The following is a 20410-nucleotide window of genomic DNA, read 5'->3' as shown; positions in this document are numbered from 1 at the left end:
TCAATAGTACTTCCAACTGCTACACCAGTTCCGATGAGACCTCTTGCGAACCCGAAACTATTTCTTCCATGTTTCTAACACTGTAATGCAGAGCCGATGATAACATATAATACTCCTAGCACCCTTCACACTCTACTGCAAAACCCAATCCTCAGATATATAAAGAACCCAAAAATCCTTAAGCATCACCCTTAAATCTTGAATCCACTAGAACCATTATTGAGGGTCGCCCACTCTAAGCTAGTCATGAATATATCCAAACAACTAGCACTCTGTTAGCACACAAATACCTTAAAGAAGCAACCGCATGAATCCCTTTCCTTGTACATCACATTCACAAAGAAATATCTCATCTGAGTCATTCCACAACCTTCACACGTCAATAAGGTGAAATGTAGCACATATCCATCAAATTCCTTGCTCGAATTACTCTTGGTGTTCTCTTACACAGTCATAAAAAATCCAATAATGTATCGATAACCAAAAACTACAAAGCCACGTAACCACGTGACCCAATCATCAACGGTAGGCTCCCCCATTTGGCTTTAAGCCATAATCACATCAATCAAGAATCACCCGCAATGACTTCTCCTTCTAGCTACCATGATCCCACACTGTTACCTAGCCAAATTTCTCACAAGCTCTTGTTGCACTAATCATACACATCCCGAATTATCAGCCACAAACTCACACTCGACCTCCTGACAATCGCACCATCTTCTTCAAGCGATCAAAGCCCACATCGTAGTACATGCTTCTCGTTGGATAGAAAGTAGAACTATTCATAGGAACTTTTTCTGAAATCATGTAACCCTAACCTGCTCACAGGAGTTAGCCCACCTATGTAACCCCATATCGACATTCCCTAACGACTTTGCCATAGTTATACCCACTATGAAATCAGTTACTCCTCCTGAGCCCGCACTCGTCTACCAGCTGTAAGAGTCCATTTATTTCCATTAACATTAACTGAAGGACCAACATTGCATTCAAAACTCGAAGTCATATTACACCTCAAAATGATAATCAATCATTTATGTTCCTCTACATTCCAAACAAATCTTTAAATCACATTTGAACTTCCTAAGCATAGAAGTTGACACCTAAAATGGAATACACCGACTTAGTCATTTGTCCACCATGACCCAAATCTCTCTAAGCTTTCTCAGAACATGTGGCAATCCTACCGCTAAATCCATATGATACGCTCCCCACTCCCGCTCCAATCTAGCCATCTTCAAAGAAAACCACTCGATCTCTACTGCTCATACTCGACCTGCTAACAATTCAATCACCATGAGACACATTCCACCACATCCCTTCTCATCCTTTGCTGCCAAAAATTCTGCCTCAAATCATGATCCATCTCTATAGCACCCGAACAAATAAAACGCCATCAACTTTAAGCCTCCTTAATGATCATCTCCCTCGAGCCATCCATACTGGAAACATCGATCCGACTTGAAGGTCGCAATACACCGTCATCTCAGATTACCGCTTCTTAGGTACCACTTCACAACACCATTCCTCCAAGGGCAATCAAATGAAGACCATCGTATCGACAAGCCTTAATGCACTCAAATAAGGATGACGATGCGACAACACAAAATAAAATTCCACCACGTTTGGAAATATCAAGTCTAGCTACTCTGTCAATCAAAACCTGAACATCTATAGTCCACTTGCCTCTCCTCTGCTGGAATTAAATATCGAATCTCCCAATCATGAGCCGAATAATTCTCCTCCTGAATCATTCATAGTTGTGACACATAGGTGAGCACCCTACCACTTACGCCAGTAATAGGTGATGTAAATCTCCCCTCAAAGAGCTTCGAAAATCGCACAACCAATTGAAAGTGTGAGAGAAATAGGCTAAATCTTGAAATAAAAAGTAATTTGCCTAGGCCTTTTCTCTTCGCAATCGCGGAAGCAAAAACTTTCAGCTACCCAATATACTCTTTGCGTTCGCGTTCGCGACTGCCTAGTCGTATTTGCGATGACCAGCAACCTCAGCCCTTCACCTTTGAGGTACCCCAGCCACGTTCGTGATGGCCATTAGCCTTCTAGCCCCCACCGTCTCATCCTTCTTCACGTTCGCAAGGTTGGCTCCGCGTTTGCAAAGAGGAGCCAGTCTTCCATGCGTTTGTGTTCGCCTCCTCACATTCATGAAGAGCAACCTCAAGTCCCCCTCACTGGCCTTCTTCGCGATCGCGGGATTACCTTCACGATCGCAAAGCACACCAGCACACCAACAACAGCAAAACACCCAAACTTGACCCGACACCACCCCGAATCACACCCGAGGCCCTCGGGACCCCGTCTAATTATACCAACAAGTCCCCATACCTTATACAAACTTATTTGAAGGCTCAAAACACCGCAAACAACATCAAAACCATGAATCGATGATCAAAATCCTTCTTTTAACTTTTAAATCTTCAAACTTTGTCAAACGTGTTCGAATCATGCTTAGACATGCCGGATCATGACCAAACTTGGCGCACAAGTTCCAATCCATAAAATTAACCTATCCAACGTATATTAATACCACCTAGAGTTCAATAACGCCAAGGTCCATTCTAAGTAAAACTTAGAAAATTTAACATAGAAGATGCAAACTTTCGATATTAAGCGCCAAAACGTTCCTGGACCATACGATACTCAACCCGAATATATGCCCAAGTTCGATATCATCTTACGAACCTATAAGAACCTTAAAATCCTGATTCTGAGGTTGTTTACTCAAAAGTCAAACCTTAGTCAATTCTTCTAACTTAAGGCTTCCGAATTGAGAATTTCCTTTAAAGTCAACTCCGAACTTCTCAAAATTCAAATCTGACTACACGTGCAAGCCATAATACATGAAGTGAAGCTACTAAAGGTCTTAAACCACCGAACGACATGCTAGAACTAAAAATAACCGGTCGGGTCGTTACAATAATGGATATAGAAAAAGAAAACAGGTTATCCACTGTGAGATTTAAACAATGGTTTCATGTCTTGCTTCTTAATTAATATCTAATAATTATTTACAATTTTTATATAGAAGTTTAAATTTTAAGGTTATTTGCACATAATCCAAATAACCCAAATCAAAATTTTACATGATTTATGTCTGCGCATTGCGCTAGTACTAATACTAGTTATTATATATTGGATTGGGTTGCACGCGCAATAGTATTATTAATATTTGGGATCGGGTTGCGCGCTGCAACAGAGAGGATGTTATGCAGTTGCTTTTGGTTGTTATGCTCCATTACCGTATTGTGTTAGGAGGTTGTGAAGTGATGTTATTCTAGGGCCCTCTGTTAGCTACTTCTTTTATTCCATTGGTTATGTAGTTATCCATTTCCCTATACTATTTTTGTTTCTCTACTTATTACTTGTCAGGTTTACGGTGAGTGTCTTGTCATAACATCGTCACTACTTCGTTGAAGTTAGGCCCAATACTTACTGAGTACATGGGGTAGGTTGTACTCATACTATATTTCTGCACTTCTTGTGAAGATCTCGATGTTGGTTCTAACAACGTTTAAAGGTGATTGCTCGGACCCTTTTCTTCTAGGAGACTTGAGGTAGTGATGTTTGGCGATTACAGACCCTAGAGTCCCCTTCCTATCTCTTACTACTGTTTATTGTACTAGACAATATTGTATTTCCATTTCAGACTTTTATTTAGCATTGTTAGTGGCTCATGTACTTGTGACACCAGATTTTAGGAATAGTTTTAGACAGCGATGGTTGTACCTAATATACGTTTATGTTATTTTACCTTTTTATTATTATAACAACCCGACCGGTCATTTTAAGCTCTATCATGTTGTTCAATGGTTTGAGACCTTGAATAGCTTCACTATATGTATTATGACGTGTACGTGTAGTTGGATTTGATTTTCGAGAAGTTCGAAGTTGAATTGGAAGGATAATTCTTAATTCGGTAGCTTTAAGTTGGAAGAGTTGACCAAGGTTTAACTTTTGAGTAAACGACCTCGTAATTGGGATTTGAAAGTTCCTATAGTTTGTAAGGTGATTTTGAACTTGGGGGTATGTTCGGGTTGAGTATCGGATGGTCCGAGAGCGTTTCAATGCTTATTATCGAAAGCATGCATTTTGAAGGTTTTGAAATTTGCTAAGTTTGATTTAGAGTGTACTTTGGTGTTATCGGACTTCACACGGTATTACGGGAACTTGGATAGGTTCATTTTATTGAGTATAACTTGTGCGTGAAGTTTGGTCGTGATCCGATATGTTTAAGTGGGATTCGGATGCGTTCGGCAAAGTTTGCAGATTTGAAAGTTAAAAGAAGGATTTTGATCAACGATTCGTGATTTTGATGTTATTCGTGGCGTTTTGAGCCTTTGGATAAGCTTGGGTAAGGTATTGGGACTAGCTTGTATGATTGGATGGGGTCCGGGGGGCCTCAAATATGTTTATGGATGGTTTCTAACCATGTTTGGGTGTTTGCTGGTGCTGATTTATGGTGTTGTTCTTCGCGAATGTAGTGGGAAGCACAAGTTCGCGATGGAGGATTTTGGCTACTAGAAATTTGTGCTATATGAACGCGACAAAGGCGTCGCGAACGCGGAGAAGGATCTGGGGCCAGGGGACTTTTACCCTACGCGAACACAACATGGGAATCGCGAATTCGAAGGATAACGGGCTGGCAAATTTTCCCTTCGCGAACGCAGGAGATCGACCACGAACGTGAAGGAGGGGATTGATGCTGGAGGAATTTAGTCATCGCGAACGATATGGTTTGCTCGTGAATGCAAAGCTATGGGGAGGGTAGGCCTTCGCGAATGCGTTTGTTTTCTCACGAACACGATGAATGGCTTGGCAGAGGCTTATAACAGTGAGCGTGGGGGTGAGCTCATTTATTTCAATTTCTCTCTTGTTGAGGCGATTTGGGTCAATTTTGAAGAGTCATTTTCATCATCTATCATAAGATAAGTGATTCCTACTCATTATGAGTTAATTACATGGATTATATATGAATTTTAACATGAAAATTGGCATAAATTGTGAGATTTTGGAAGTAAACCTAGAAATGGTATTTTTGGATTTTTTCCGCGAAATTGGATGTGAAATTTGAAATAAATTATATATTTGAGTTTGTGGCACTATGGGTAATATTTATCTTCAAGAATTTTCGGAATCCAAGCGCGGGAGCCCGGGGTTGACTTTGTTGGCTTTTCGTATGGAGTTGGGAATTATTTTTAATTGTTAAATTACGAGTCTTTGGGTATATTTTGATTGGTTTGTACGTTGTTTGATTAGTTTCGGATCATTTGACATCGATTTGAGGTGCTAGAGAGGAGTTGGAGCCAGTTATTGGATTTCAAAGCGAGGTAAGTCTCTTGTCTAACCTTGTGAGGGGGAATTTATCCCGTAGGTGTTATATTTGTTATGTGCTATATGTTGTGGGAGCTATACACGTATGAGGTGACAAGTGTCCGTGCGTATACCAGAATTCCTGATTAGGTCCGAGTAGACTTGGACTTACTCCATGCTTTAGTTGTAATATTTGGGTTATTCTTGCCTGTTTATTTACTTTAATTTGCATTTTTGCCTGAGACTACATTTGCGTAAAGTATCGAACTTGCTATTTTAGATATTTGGCAAGCTACTTGATTAGCAACAGAAATTATACTTTCTTTTATTGATTTCTCCCGCGTTGTACGAAATTGTCCGAAACGTCTCTTAAACTTTATAATTCATACATATGTTCGTGAGTGGGGCCAGTGACCCGTCATGTTTCACTATTCCTATGGGATCGGGCTGAATGCCTTAACAGTAATATTATGGATCGGGTTGTACGACCTTGGCAGTATTATGAGATGCATCTATGGTTCAAGTGGGTCGACCCTCGGTAGTGTACATGATTATTATGGGATCGGGCCATACGCCATGACAGGAAATCATGCCATTACTGTTATGGGATTGAGCCATTCGCCTCGGCAAAATCGTGCGAAATATTTTATAAGGAGTCAGCGTACTTATGAGTCTTCCTGACTTGAGATGTGACCGTTTAGTTGGTGTTGACCATTATGTATTCTATTTGAAGAAGTATCCGCTACTTGAGTTCTTTGTGTTTACTCTTCAGTTGAGGATCATATTGTATACTTATATATGTTTTTATTGTTTTACTTTCCATGCTTCATACTTGTCTACTTTTATCGTACTTAATTTATTGGACCACTAGTAAGTGTCGATGTCGGCCCCTCGTCACTACTTTTTCAGGGTTAGGCTAGATATTTACTGGGTACGCATTGATTTACGTACTCATACTATACTTTTGCACTAATTGTACAGGTACCGAGATAGGTTCATCTGCTGATCATCTTGGCGCAACTGCTATAGGACTTTATCGTGAGTTGCATTCCATGTTACGATCTGTAGCACATAGAGTACCCATAATATTCATTTATTTTATTCTGTCCATTTTATATTCCAGGCAGATATTGTATTGTACTCCCTAGTAGATGCTCATTTACTTGTGATACTGGGTTTTGGGAGTTTCTAGTGGGTGTTCATAGTTGTACTTATTGTTATTATCACTATGTTTTATGTATTATTCGTACTCAAAATTTTGGTAAAGAAATATGTATGTTTCTATGGGTTCTGGATTTAAATTCTATTTATTTAATGAAATTCATGATTTTAAAGGCTAAAAAGGATAATTAAGTTGGAGGTACGCTCGTTAGCTTGCCTAATAGCATTGTTAGGCGTCATCACGACCTATTATGGGATTTGGGTCGTGACAATTATTATAAATGTCTCTTTAATGGTTTAACTATTTAATTGTTGTGTTAATGTTGGCTTGCCTAGCAAGCTGATGTTAGGCATCATCATGACCCCATGATTGAGATTTTGGGTCGTGACAGTTTCTCATCTGATTATGAGCAACTATATCTTCCTAGGCCACAATGATGTTGGAAGAAGTAACCTTGTGTGATTGTGATACTAGATCCAAAATTTATTTGGTTTGTTGAGTGAAATAAAAATCGAAAACACGGCATTGAATTGGGTAGTGATATTGTTAATTCACTTATTAGATATCTTGTAATTGAAGCGAGGACAAAAATATTATAGGAGTTGGATTCCTCAAAAGTTCGAAATTAAAGTTGTGAATTCTTTAGGTGATAAATTTGGACTTGAGAATTGAAGTGTTTACCTTTGTTCGGTAAAACTTATTTGGAAAGTATTGTCTGAAACTGTATACGGCCAAAATCGGGCTATCCCTTTGCTTGACTAATCAAAACTGGAATATGATAGATTAAGGTCCGACCTCGAGTCATATCGAACCGGGGTGTGAAATTATATCGCCAAGCTCGACACCCCGGGACTGAACAAAGTCGAGATCAGGCGAGATCGGGGGAAACTTGCTGAGTCGGATAACAGAAAGGTGAAATATCCACGATCAAGCGTAGATCACGACGGAGATCTCGGCATGTATCAAGGATAGGCCAATTAATTAGCCAATCAGGAAATTTCTTACTTCATTTAGAACTGTATGAAGAGTAGGACTCCCCTACTATATAAAGGGGGTATGATCATTTGTAAATAGAGGAATTTTACGCAACATAAAGCAATACATTGTCATTTTCTAGCTTTCATTATTGTTTAAGTTGAAAGCAATACTCTGTTCTTATATCAAGTTGAAACTTCTCTTGGTTCAAAGGTGGTCTAACACAAGGGCCAAGGCTATTCGTCTCGTTTGGTTTGCATTTATTTCTTATATCGTCAAATTCAATATTAATATATTTGTAACACCCAAAATTTTTACTAATATTTGCATTTTCGATTGAGCATCTTTATAATGAGGAGATAATTTTACTTCGCACTTCCTAAACATGAAATTTACAATACATGAAAATTCCTTACTCTAGGTTGTGTTAATATTGACAAAGAAGTTCCATGGTATTGCTATGTATAACACTTAATATTATTTTGATGAATTATTATTAAATATATTATAATTAAGTTTTTGGGCTGCCACCCTTTTGTATTTATCTAAGGATATTTAGTAGTTGGGCAGCCATTTTTATTTCATATTTATCCAAAATTCTTAAAGATAACTTTGATTGACTTAGTCTTCTATAAACTCCCCATTTTCATTCTTTCAAGAAAAATAAAACCCCTACTCTCTCTCCTTCTTATCACCTGAAAGATTCATGAAAACTACCATAAATTTTCACTAAACTAACCAGCAAAATTCGTTCTTGGTGAAGCTCAAGTTGCTCCTCTCTTTTGTGGTAAGTTACTAAACCCGTTTTTATACTAGACAGCTATTAGTTCTTTCTTTATATCTTTTTGTATAGAGCTCCGTTTAAAGTGATCTAAGACTTTCTGGAAAGCTATTTCATAGATCTATAACTCTTGTGAAGGAACAAAAACTTGGTTTGTCTTTTATTTACCCGAAAATAGGTAATGAATTACAAGACAAGTGCTGCCCAGATTTTCTGTTTTATAAACCCTCCCTGTACTACTGTTAGTAAGTTTAGCATAACGTTTTGTAACAAATTGATACGGGGGTGATTCAAGATGTTCTTAAACTCCAAGATACATATCTACAACTGTAAAGAAGACCACACAGTCTAGTTTGTCCTTTTTCATCTTCCAATCTGAGTCACAACACGAGACAGTGATATTGTCCAGAATTTCTGTTTCAAACATTTTGGGTAATTTTTACCAATATCATGTTTAGTTTGACATGTTAAGTTACTGAACTTATATAGATATTTTATTATGTATTTAAGTTATATATATCCTTCTAAAAGCTAAGGGGAAGTGTTTGAGGAAGTGGACGGATTTGGTTTGTCTATGGCATAGACGATTCGAACGTTCTCAAGTTGTGGTTGAACTATTTTATGGTAAAACACCAAGGTTTGTGTATAAACCTTGTACTCTTTACTTGTTGGAATATTTTGAAATATCCTGATATTTTATTTTTCTTGTCTTCAATTTATATCGTTGTATTCGTGTTATATCAAGTATTGTAAGATATTTGCTAGATCACCCACTCGTGCGGATTTGCTTGATCATTTTGCATTCTTGTTGGGACTTTGTCCTTCTTGTGGCAGTGACTTTGTCAATCATCTTGGAATGCCTCTTGATTTGGATCTTTTGCCATCTTGACTTTGGATTTGTAGTTCGTTCTTAAATTAGGGAACTTGTCCGTGTTAAGTACAAACTAGGAAGCCATTTTTAATATGGTTCTTGATTCTCTTGACTATTGGGTTTTAACCCTACTTGATTTGGGGCTTAGAACCATCTTGATATCTGATTTTGCTTAGTCTGATGGCATGACGTACATATTGGGAGAAAAATAGATATTTGACTAACTCTCTTGGATTGATAGTATATGCTTTCTCAACTCTTGAATCTTTAACATTGTTATTGATATTTGGAAATACTTCAAAGGTTGATATTTGATAATTTTGATATATTTATTCACTTGTTTTAAATTATATTTTATTTGAGCTACCTATGACTGGAAATGGGAATTGGAGAAGTTAATGGCTCCAAGCATAAAGCTTATACGCCACTAAGCTTTATGCTTAGCGATAATTATTTTCTATCGTAGGTAATGTACGGGATAAAATTTGAAGGCGGCCTTATGAAATAGTCTTTTTGGGAGCACTTATGGAGATCACATTTGCATATGCACCATACTTTTATATAGTTTTGGGACTTGTACATGATATATATGTCACACTTATGTATGTTATTTGGAGGCTTGGATATTAAGACCAAAATCTTATAACTTGAATTTGGTAACTTATTTTGCTATTTTAAGGTGTGTTAATAACTCAACTCTTGTAATATGTTGAATTTACACTTTGTCTTATACATATGTACAAAGGAGAAAATTAGTTTTCCTTTTTATACTCGATAGTTTGAAATTTATGTACAATACAAACTTGCAGTGATGTTGATTATTCAAGAAGGGTTATATCACCTTATGTTGATATTTTGACATTGTATTTCATTTTTAAAAATAAAATAAAATTATGAAGAGTATTTTCAAAAAAACAATAAGAAAATATTGCACTTTGGACCTCATCGCATGGGCCTATTTCCGCTACTAAATTATTCTAAATATTTTTTTAAAATAATGTCTTCTTAATGTTGTAAGTAGTAAATTAGATTTATTTCGTAAGTAGCACCCTTCCAAAGGGGTTGCTACAAGTTTTGGTACCAGCGCCTAGGTTTTGTGATTCTAGGATTTTTGTTATAATCGTACCTAATATTTTTGTTATTTTCTTTCTTGAAAATGACTTGGATATTATAAATTTTTGCATACTTGTTTAATGTAATTTGATGTATTACTTGTGCATATGCATCATGTACATGTCCCTAATATAGTGTGATCTTATCTTTTATAGGAATTTTAATATGGCCTCTTCTTCGAATAGATCTATTGAATCCGTTGATGAAAGTCAGGCCCATTATAATGCTCCACCTCACTTTCAAGAAGGAGATGAGGCACCCTTGCCTAACACCTAAATCATCATCGTGTTAGTGAAAATAAAGTGGACAATAATCCAAGAGCAATGGGTCATAATACTCCTATTATGACTCCTCCATGGCTGGGGACAATGTCAGAACCTAGTGAAATGAATTTTGAGAAGATGAGGAAAGTATGTGGAGTTGAATTTGAAGGCACTACTGATCCCACGGTAGCTGAACAATGGCTCGAGCGCATGGAGAGGGTCTTTGAACAACTAGAGTGATGCTGGCAAATTGAAGTATGCTATCTCTCTTTTACAAAATGATGCCTATGATTGGTGAATAAGTGTGCCAAATGCAAAAGCAAAATCTTCGGTGCTGACTTGGGATGACTTTGTGAAAGCATTTCGTGCGAAATATGTCCCCCATGTCTACTGTGATGCAAAGAAAAAAGAGTTTCTGAATTTAAGACAAGGGAGTATGTCTATTGCAGAGTATCAACAAAATTTTCTCAGGCTTTCTCGCTATGCTGGAGGTATTATTGATGGTGAAAGAGACAAGTGCAGAAGATTTGAAGAAGGTTTGAATGGTTACATTCGAAAATCTATGGCAATCTTGCAACTTGAGGATTTTTCCAAGCTAATTTCAGTTGCTCTTACTTGGGAAGGAATTGACAAGGAAGAAGCTAGTAGGAGAGAAAACAGGTTTAGGAAGGGTAATTAAGATTATGGCGGTATATCCAAGAAGGGAAAGTTTGACTATTGCAAGACAGAAAGTGTACAGAAGTCATCATATCATAAGTAGAATAAGCCAAATTTCTCTACTACTAGTACTCCAAATTATGGCCAAGGCAAAACCTATACACCTACTTGTGCACATTGCGGAAAGAATCACTATGGTGCCTGCAGAAAAGCTTCTGGTACTTGTTTTAATTGTGGAAGTATGGATCATAAAGTGAAGGATTGTCCTAATCCTAATCCTCTTTCTTATACACATACAGAGGGCTCAGTTCAAAAGCCTATCACTACTCATTCTCAAGCTAATAGCGGTGCAAGACCTAGAAATATGCAACCGGCGGGTTCAGGTGGTGCTAATCAGGCTAGTGGGTCGAGATCTACTGCACGAGTCTATGCTATGAGACAGAAGAATGACCAAGATGGCCCGGACGTAGTTGTTGGTAAATTTCACTTATTTGGCATATCTGTTGTTACATTATTTGATCCTGGATCTTCGCACTCTTATGTTTGCTCATCACTTGCATTTCCTCATACTTTTAAATCTGTGAGACTTGACTTTGATGTGCTGGTCACGAGTCCATTAGGTCATCAGGCTGTTGTTAATAGGATTTACTGAGATTGTCCATTCATGATTCAAAATCTAGTCTTCCCTGCAGACTTGCTTGAAATGCCCTTCAAAGACTATGATGTTATTATTGGTATGGATTGGCTCCATAGGCACCATGCATTGGTTGATTATAGGTTGAAACAAGTGACTTTTAGAACTCCTGCATACTCACACATAGTAGTTCAAGGAGAAAGATCATTGACAACTAATATTATTTCTACGGTCTTGGCAAGGAAGATGATTTGTCAAGGTTATGATGCCTATCTTGCTCATATAGTCGATACACGATTGGGGAGTCCAAGTCTTAAGGACATACCAATAGTGTGCGACTTTCCTGTTGTATTTCCTGATGATCTTCCTGGGTTGCCTCTAGAAAGGGAGATTGAATTTCCTATAGAGCTTGTCACTGGAACTACTCCTATTTCTATCGCTCCTTATAGAATGGCTCCAGCTGAATTAAAAGAGTTAAAGGCTCAATTGCAAAAACTTCTTGAGAAAGGTTTTATCCGTCCCACTATTTCGTCTTGGGGAGCTCCTATTTTATTTATGAAAAAGAAAGATGGCCCTCTTAGGCTTTGCATTGATTACCGACAGCTGAACAAGGTAACAATCAAAAACAAATACCCACTTCCTAGAATCGATGACTTGTTTGACCAACTGAAGGGTGCCAGCTTGTTCTCAAAAATTGACTTGAGGTCTGGATATTATCAGTTGTGCGTGAGGGAGCAAGATGTTCCTAAAACTGCTTTTAGGACCAAGTATGGCCATTATGAATTTTTGGTAATGCCATTTGGTTTGACAAATACTCATGCTGCATTTATGGATTTAATGAACCTTGTATTCAAGCCTTACCTTGATCAATTTGTGGTGGTCTTTATTGATTACATTTTAGTCTATTCCAAGAATAGAGAAGATCATGATAAGCATATTCGGATTGTCATGCAAATTCTGAAAGAGAGGCAACTCTACGCGAAGCTTTCCAAATGTACTGAGTGAAGTGGCATTTTTGGGGCATATTGTATCAGCTGAAGGTGTGCAGGTTGATCCTAGTAAGATTCAAGCTATTGTTGATTGGAAACCTCCTAAAACTCTAACTGATATTAGAAGTTTCTTGGGTTTAGCAGTATGCTATAGGAGGTTCGTGAATGGCTTCTCTATTATAGCTTCTCCTTTGACCAAACATTTGTGTGCGATGACAAGTGTCAAGAGAGCTTTGAAAAGCTTAAATCCTTATTGACACAAGCTCCAATACTTTCTTTGCCAGCTGAAGGGAAAGATTATGTGGTATACAATGATGCATCTCACCATGGCTTAGGTTGTGTTTTGATGCAAGAAGGGAAAGTAATTGCTTATGCCTCTCAAAAGTTGAAATCGCATGAGTTGAATTATCCCACTCACGATCTTGAACTTGCTGCCATTGTTTTTGCCTTAACAATTTTGAGGCATTACTTGTACTGGGAGAAATGTCATATATTTACTGATCACAAGAGTTTGAAGTACTTGGGTACACAAAAAAGAGTTAAACTTGAGACAACGTAGATGGCTTGAACTCATCAAAGATTATGATTGCAAAATTGATCATTATCTTGGTAAAGCTAATATGGTTGCAGATGCGTTGAGTCGCAATTCCCTTACAAGTTTAACTCTAAGTCCTTTGCCCTTGCTTCTTGAATTAACAGCCATGAATGTTTCTCTTTCATTTAATTTTAATGGTTATATCATTGCTAATTGCAAGTCAAGCCAGTCTTACTTGAGCAGGTCCAAGAAGCGCAGAAGTTAGATGAAAAGCTTGTAAAACGGGTTGAAGAAGTCCAAAATGGAAGAGAATCAGATTTTACATTGAAGAAAGATGATACCTTATTTTATAAAAATAGGTTGTATGTTCCTAATGATGATGAATTGAGGAAGCAGATCTTGATTGAAGCAGATAGTTCGCCTTATGCAATACATCCTGGAGGTACTAAAATGTACCAGACCATCAAGGAGCACTACTGGTGGAGTGGTATGAAGAAAGACATTGCAGAGTTCATTTCTAAATGCTTGGTATATCAACAAATAAAAGATGAACATCAAGTCCCAGTTGGTCTACTGCAACCCTTTCAATACCCGAGTGGAAATGGGAAAGGATAACGATGGACTTTATTTCTGGACTTCCACGCACTCAAAGGAATCATGATGCAATTTGGGTCATTGTAGATAGACTAACTAAGAGTGATCATTTCTTGGCAATCAGAATGGACTACTCAATGGAATGTTTGGCAGAATTATACATTAATGAGATTGTGAGGCTGCATGCCAGTCTGAGAGGGTAATACAAATCTTGGAGGATATGCTTCGAGCCTGCATTATTGAGTTTGAGGGTAGTTGGGACAAACACTTAGCCCTGATAGAATTTGCTTACAATAATAGCTAGCAATCAAGTATAGGCATGCCTCCTTATGAAGCTTTGTATGGGAAAAAATGCAGAACGCCTCTTTGTTGGAACGAGGTTGGTGAAAGAAAATTGGTGGGTCCTGAGATTGTTAAACAAACTGAAGATAAGGTAAAAATCATCAAGGATCGCTTAAAAATTACCTCAGACAGACAAAAGTCTTATGCTGATCTTAAGAGGCATGAAATTGAGTATAAAGCGGGTGATAAGGTATTTTTAAAGGTTTATCCATGGAAGAAGATTATGAGATATGGCCAAAAAGGTAAACTTAGTCCACGATTTATTGGACTTTATGAAGTGCTTGAGAGAGTTGGCCCGGTTGCTTATAAACTAGCCCTTCCACCAGAGTTAGACAAGATCCACAATATCTTCCATGTTTCTATGCTTAGAAGATACCGCTCAGATCCATCTCATATTCTTCCTATTGAATCTATTAAGCTCAATCCTAATTTGACATATGGAGAAGAACCAATCCAAATCTTAGCGCGTGAGTTAAAGGAGTTTAGAAACAAGAGCATCCCCTTAGTGCAAGTTTTTTGGAAAAAATCATTCTTGCAAAGAAGCTACCTGGGAGCGAGAAGAGGATATGCGAGATCAATATCCACATTTGTTTAGGGACTAGTACCAGGTAAATTTCGGGACGAAAATTATTTAAGGGGGAGAGAATTGTAGCACCCTAAATTTTTACTAATATTTGCATTTTCGATTGAGCATCTTTATAATGAGGAGATATTTATACTTCGCACTTCCTAAATGTGAAATTGACAATACATGAAAATTCTTTACTCTAGGTTGTGTTAATATTGACAAAGAAGTTCCATGGTGTTACTATGTGTAACACTTAATATTATTTTGATGAATTGTTGTTAAATACATTATAATTAAGTTTTTGGAATGCCACCCTTTTGTATTTATCTAAGGATATTTAGTAGTTGGGCAGCCATTTTTATTTCATATTTATCCAAAATTCTTAAAGATAACTTTGATTGACTTAGTCTTCTATAAACTCCCCATTTTCATTCTTTCAAGAAAAAGAAAACCCCTATCCTCTATCCTTCTTATCGCCTGAAAAATTCATGAAAACTACAATAAATTTTCACTAAACCAACCAGCAAAATTCGTTCTTGGTGAAGCTCAAGTTGCTCCTCTCTTTTGTGGTAAGTTACTAAACCCGTTTTTATACTAGACAGCTATTAGTACTTTCTTTAAATCTTTTTGTATAGAGCTCCGTTTAAAGTGATATAAGACTTTTTAGAAAGATATTTTATAGATCTATAACTCTTATGAAGGAACCAAAACCTGGTTTGTCTTTTATTTACCCGAAAATAGGCGATACAATATAGGACAGGTACTGCCCAGATTTTTTGTTTTACAAACCCTCCTTGTACTACTGTTAGTAAGTTTTCCATAACTCTTTGTACAAAATTGATATGGGAGTTGTAACACATATCTACAACTGTAAATAATACCACACAATCTAGTTTGTCCTTTTTCATCTTCCAATCTGAGTCACAACACTAGACAGTGATACTATCCGGAATTTCTGTTTCAAACATTTTGGGTAATTTTCACTAATATTATGTTTAGTTTGACATGTTAAATCACTAAACTTATATAGATATTTTATTATGTATTTAAGATATATATATATCCTTGTAAAAGCTAAGGGGAAGTATTTGAGGAAATGGACAGATTTGGTTTGTCTATGGTATAGACGATTCGAACGTCCTCAAGTTGTGGTTGAACTATTTTGTGGTTAAACACCAAGGTTTGTGCATAAACCTTGTACTCTCTATACTTGCTAGAATATTTTGAAATATCCTGATATTTTATTTTTCTTGTCTTCAATTTATATCATTGTATTCATGTTATATCAAGTATTGAAAGATATTCGCTAGATCGCCCACTCGTACGGATTTGCTTGATCATTTTGCATTCTTGTTAGGACTTTGTCCTTCTTGTGGCAGTGACTTTGTCACTCATCTTTGTATGCCTCTTGATTTGGATCTTTTTTCATCTTGACTTTGGATTTGTAGTTCGTCTTAAATAAGGGAACTTGTCCGTGTTTAGTACGAACTAGGAAGCCATTTTTAATATGGTTCTTGATTCTCTTGACTATTGGGTTTTGACCCTACTTGATTTGGGGCTTAGGTCTATCTTGATATCTGATTTTGCTTAATCTGATGGCATGACGTATATATTGGGAGAAAAATAGATATTTAACAAACTCTATTGGATTGATAGTATATGCTTTCTCAACTCTTGAATCTTCAATATTGTTATTGATATTTGGAAATACTTCAAAGGTTGATATTTGATAATTTTGATATATTTATTCACTTGTTTTAAATTATATTTTATTTGAGCTACCTATTACTGGAAATGGGAATTGGAGAAGTTAATGGCTCCAAGCATAAAGCTTATACGCCACTAAGCTTTATGCTTAGCGATAATTGTTTTCTATCGTAGGTAATGTACGGGATAAAATTTGAAGTCGGCCTTATGAAATAGTCTTTTTGGGAGCACTTATGGAGATCACATTTGCATATGCACCATAATTTAATATAGTTTTGGGACTTGTACATGATATATATGTCACACTTATGTATGTTATTTGGAGGCTTGGATATTAAGACCAAAATCTTATAACTTAAATTTGGTAACTTATTTTGTTGTTTTAAGATGTGTTAATAACTCAACTCTTGTAATATGTTGAATTTACACTTTGTCTTATATATATGTACAAAGGAGAAAATTAGTTTTCCTTTTTATACCCGATAGTTTGAAATTTATGTACAATACAAATTTGCAGTGATGTTGATTATTCAAGAAGGGTTATATACCTTATGTTGATATTTTGACATTGTATTTCATTTTTAAAAATAAAATAAAATTATGAAGAGTATTTTCAAAAAAAAATATTAAAAAATATTGCACTTTGGACGTCATCGCATGGGCCTATTACCGCTACTAAATTATTCTGAATGTTTTTTGTAATTAATGTCTTCTTAATGTTATAAGTAGTAAATTAGATTTGTTTCATAAGTAGCACCTCCCAAATGGGTTGCTACAATATTCTCTTAATTTGTGCCAAGTTATATCACGTATCCTTAAAATCGCGTATAAATTCAATTGTTATCCGTTTTAGGGTAAATAGTTTGGCGCCCACCGTGGGGCTAAGGATAATAATGATTGCCTGGTACTTACTTTCATAACACACACTATTTTTCACTTGTTCTTGTGAGTATCTTTGATTCCAGGATCAAAATGTCGAACTCTCAGGCAACACCCGTACATGTGGATAATGACTTCGACCACCATGATGAAAAAGACAACATAGCACCAGGGAACGACGTACCTCCAATTGGCCTCGATGGAGTTTCGGCTATAGACCCAATCGACATCAGCTCGCATGTAGCCGTCAATGCAAATTTAGTCATCGATCTCGAGAGTAGCGTCTGTAGTGATGTCCGATCGGCCGCTTAGAGCATACATGGCCGCGAAGAGGGCAGAATCAGCCTTCAAGTGATCTTCAAGATGTTGCAGGCTCAACAAGCTGCGATAGCCCATCTCTAAAACCAGAATCATGCGCCAAGCAGGATTGAGCCCGAGCCATCCCAGGAAGTTGTTCACAGGGTCGAATCGGTGTCAAGGAAATCGAACGGGAATGAATCAGGGACTGATCCCGCAATCATAAAGATTCTTGAAGAACTAACGAAACAAGTTGAGTAGGGGGAAAAGAAGATCGAAGAAAATGATAAGAAGGTGGAAACTTATAACTCTAGAGTTGATCAAATCTCGGGGGCACCACAAATATTAAAGGGTTTGGATTCAAAAAAGGTTCGTACAAAAGCCCTTCCCCCCGAGCGCGGCTCCCAAACCGATCCCCAAGAAGTTCCGCATGCCCGAGATTCCTAAATACAATGGAACGAACGACCCAAATGAGCATGTCACATCTTACACATGTGCAATTAAAGGGAATGATCTAGAGGACGACGAGATCGAATCCGTGTTGCTAAAGAAATTCGGGGAGACCCTGTCAAAGGGAGCTATGATATAGTACCACAATTTACCACCTAACGCTATTGATTCTTTTGCTATGCTTGCAGATTCTTTTGTAAAGGCACACGTCGAAGCAATAAAGGCCGAGACTAGAAAGTCGGACCTTTTCAAGGTAAGACAGAAAGATAACGAGATGCTTAGAGAGTTTGTGTCTCGGTTCCAAATAGAACGAATGGATCTACTACCGGTCACCGATAATTGGGCCGTTCAAGCTTTCACTCAAGGACTCAATGTACGAAGCTCAGTTGCTACACAGCAGCTGAAGCAGAACTTGATTGAATAACCGGCTATTACCTGGGTCGATGTACATAATCAGTATCAATCAAAAATTAGAGTCGAAGATGACCAGCTGGGACTCCTTCTGGGTCTGTTTATCCTATCATGCCCATTGACAGAATCAAAAGGAACATTGATCGAGAACCAAGGTTGAACAGGGATCGATACCAGCCATATAATGGAGATCGTAGGAACAACGGATCTGGGCGAAACCCTATATGAAGTGAAAGGAGAAATGACCGAGGTCAGAGCTCACGAGGGCTCATGAGCAAGAATGTCTTCGACAGGCATACCGGACCTAAAGAAGCACCACGATTGTCAGAATATAACTTCAATGTTGACACAGCCGCCATCGTATTGGCTATCGGACGCATCAAAGATATTAAATGGCCTCGACCTTTGCATATTGATCCAGCCCAGAGAAATCCCAATGAAATGTGCAAATATCATGGCACCCATGGCCACAGAGTGGAAGATTGTAGACAGTTGAGAGAAGAAGTAGCCCGGCTATTCAATGACGGGCACCTTCGGGAGTTTTTGAGTGATCAAGATAAGAATCATTTCAGAGACAGAGATTCCAACAAACAAAATGAACAAGAAGAACCTCAACACGTCATTCACATGATTGTCGGAGGGGTCGATGTTCCCCAAGGGCCAGTGTTAAAATGCACCAAGGTGTCGATCACAAGGGAGAAACGAACTCGGGATTACGTACCAGAAGGAACCTTGTCCTTCAACGACAAGGACGTAGAAGGAATCATGCAACCCCATAACGATGCACTGGTAATATCTGTACTCATGAATAAGACTCGAGTTAAATGTGTGTTAATTGATCCGGGTATTTCGGCCAACATCGTTCGATCAAGGGTCGTAGAACAGCTCGGCCTACATGACCAAGTTGTGCTCGCAGCCCGAGTGCTAAACGGATTCAACATGGCTTGTGAGACTACTAAGGGTGAAATAACTTTGCCAGTGAACATGGTCGGGACCATCCAGGAGACCAAGTTCCATGTGATCGAGGGTGATATGAGGTATAACGCCCTGTTCAGGAGACCATGGATCCACAACATGAGGGCAGTGCCCTCGACCCTTCACCAGGTTCTAAAATTCTCGACACCAGAGGGAATCAAAATAATTTACGGGGAGCAACCCGCCGCAAAGGAAATATTTGTCTTTGACGAAGTGATTCCAGTATCGACGATCTCATCGACGAATGGGTCAAGTTCGAAGGGAAAATAGGAGGTCAAATAGCAACCACAGACGCCAGCCTCGACCCTACTAGAGAAGCAGGGAACTGATAAAGATGATGATTATGGGGTCCCTCGATCCTTCATAGTACCCGATAACTCCGACGCTACCAAATCAACGGTCGAAGAGCTGGAGCAAGTCATACTAATCGAACATCTGGCCGAATAAAAGGTATACTTGGGCACGAGGTTAACTCCCACCCTCAGGAAAAAACTTATTCAATTTTTTATAGCTAACATGGATTGTTTTGCTTAGTCCCATCTCGACATGACAGGGATCCCACCGGAAATCACCACCCATAAACTAACTTGGACCTGAAGTTCCATCAGGTGAAGAAGAAAAGGAGACCCCAGTCCGAGATCAAGCATGCCTTCATCAAAGACGAGGTAACCAAGCTCCTTAAAATAGGGTCTATCCGGGAAGTAAAATACCCCAAGGATGTGTGTAGATTATAAAGATTTAAATAAAGCATGCCCCAAGGATTCTTTTCCTTGCCTAATATCGATCGCATGATCGATGTCACGGCCGGCCATGAGATCTTCAGTTTTCTCGATGCCTATTCCAGGTATAACCAAATACAAATGAACCTGGATGATC

The 20410-nt window shown here is 38.0% G+C and overlaps 2 protein-coding genes across 2 annotated transcripts; both read left to right on the top strand.

Annotated features, from left to right (window-relative positions):
• The first annotated feature begins 10556 nt into the window (after positions 1-10556).
• Positions 10557-11805, top strand: LOC138892378 (uncharacterized). The gene is made up of 3 exons (XM_070176087.1): positions 10557-10732; positions 10800-11156; positions 11361-11805. The coding sequence occupies exons 1-3, from the start codon at positions 10557-10559 to the stop codon at positions 11803-11805; spliced, it is 978 nt and encodes a 325-aa protein (XP_070032188.1).
• Positions 11806-13928: 2123 nt separating this feature from the next.
• Positions 13929-18572, top strand: LOC138892377 (uncharacterized). The gene is made up of 3 exons (XM_070176086.1): positions 13929-14104; positions 14263-14714; positions 18337-18572. The coding sequence occupies exons 1-3, from the start codon at positions 13929-13931 to the stop codon at positions 18570-18572; spliced, it is 864 nt and encodes a 287-aa protein (XP_070032187.1).
• Positions 18573-20410: the final 1838 nt, after the last annotated feature.

The sequence above is a fragment of the Nicotiana tomentosiformis genome, chromosome 5 (assembly GCF_000390325.3).
Source record: "Nicotiana tomentosiformis chromosome 5, ASM39032v3, whole genome shotgun sequence".
NCBI lineage: Eukaryota > Viridiplantae > Streptophyta > Magnoliopsida > Solanales > Solanaceae > Nicotiana > Nicotiana tomentosiformis.
This window is presented reverse-complemented; position numbering and strand designations above follow the sequence as displayed.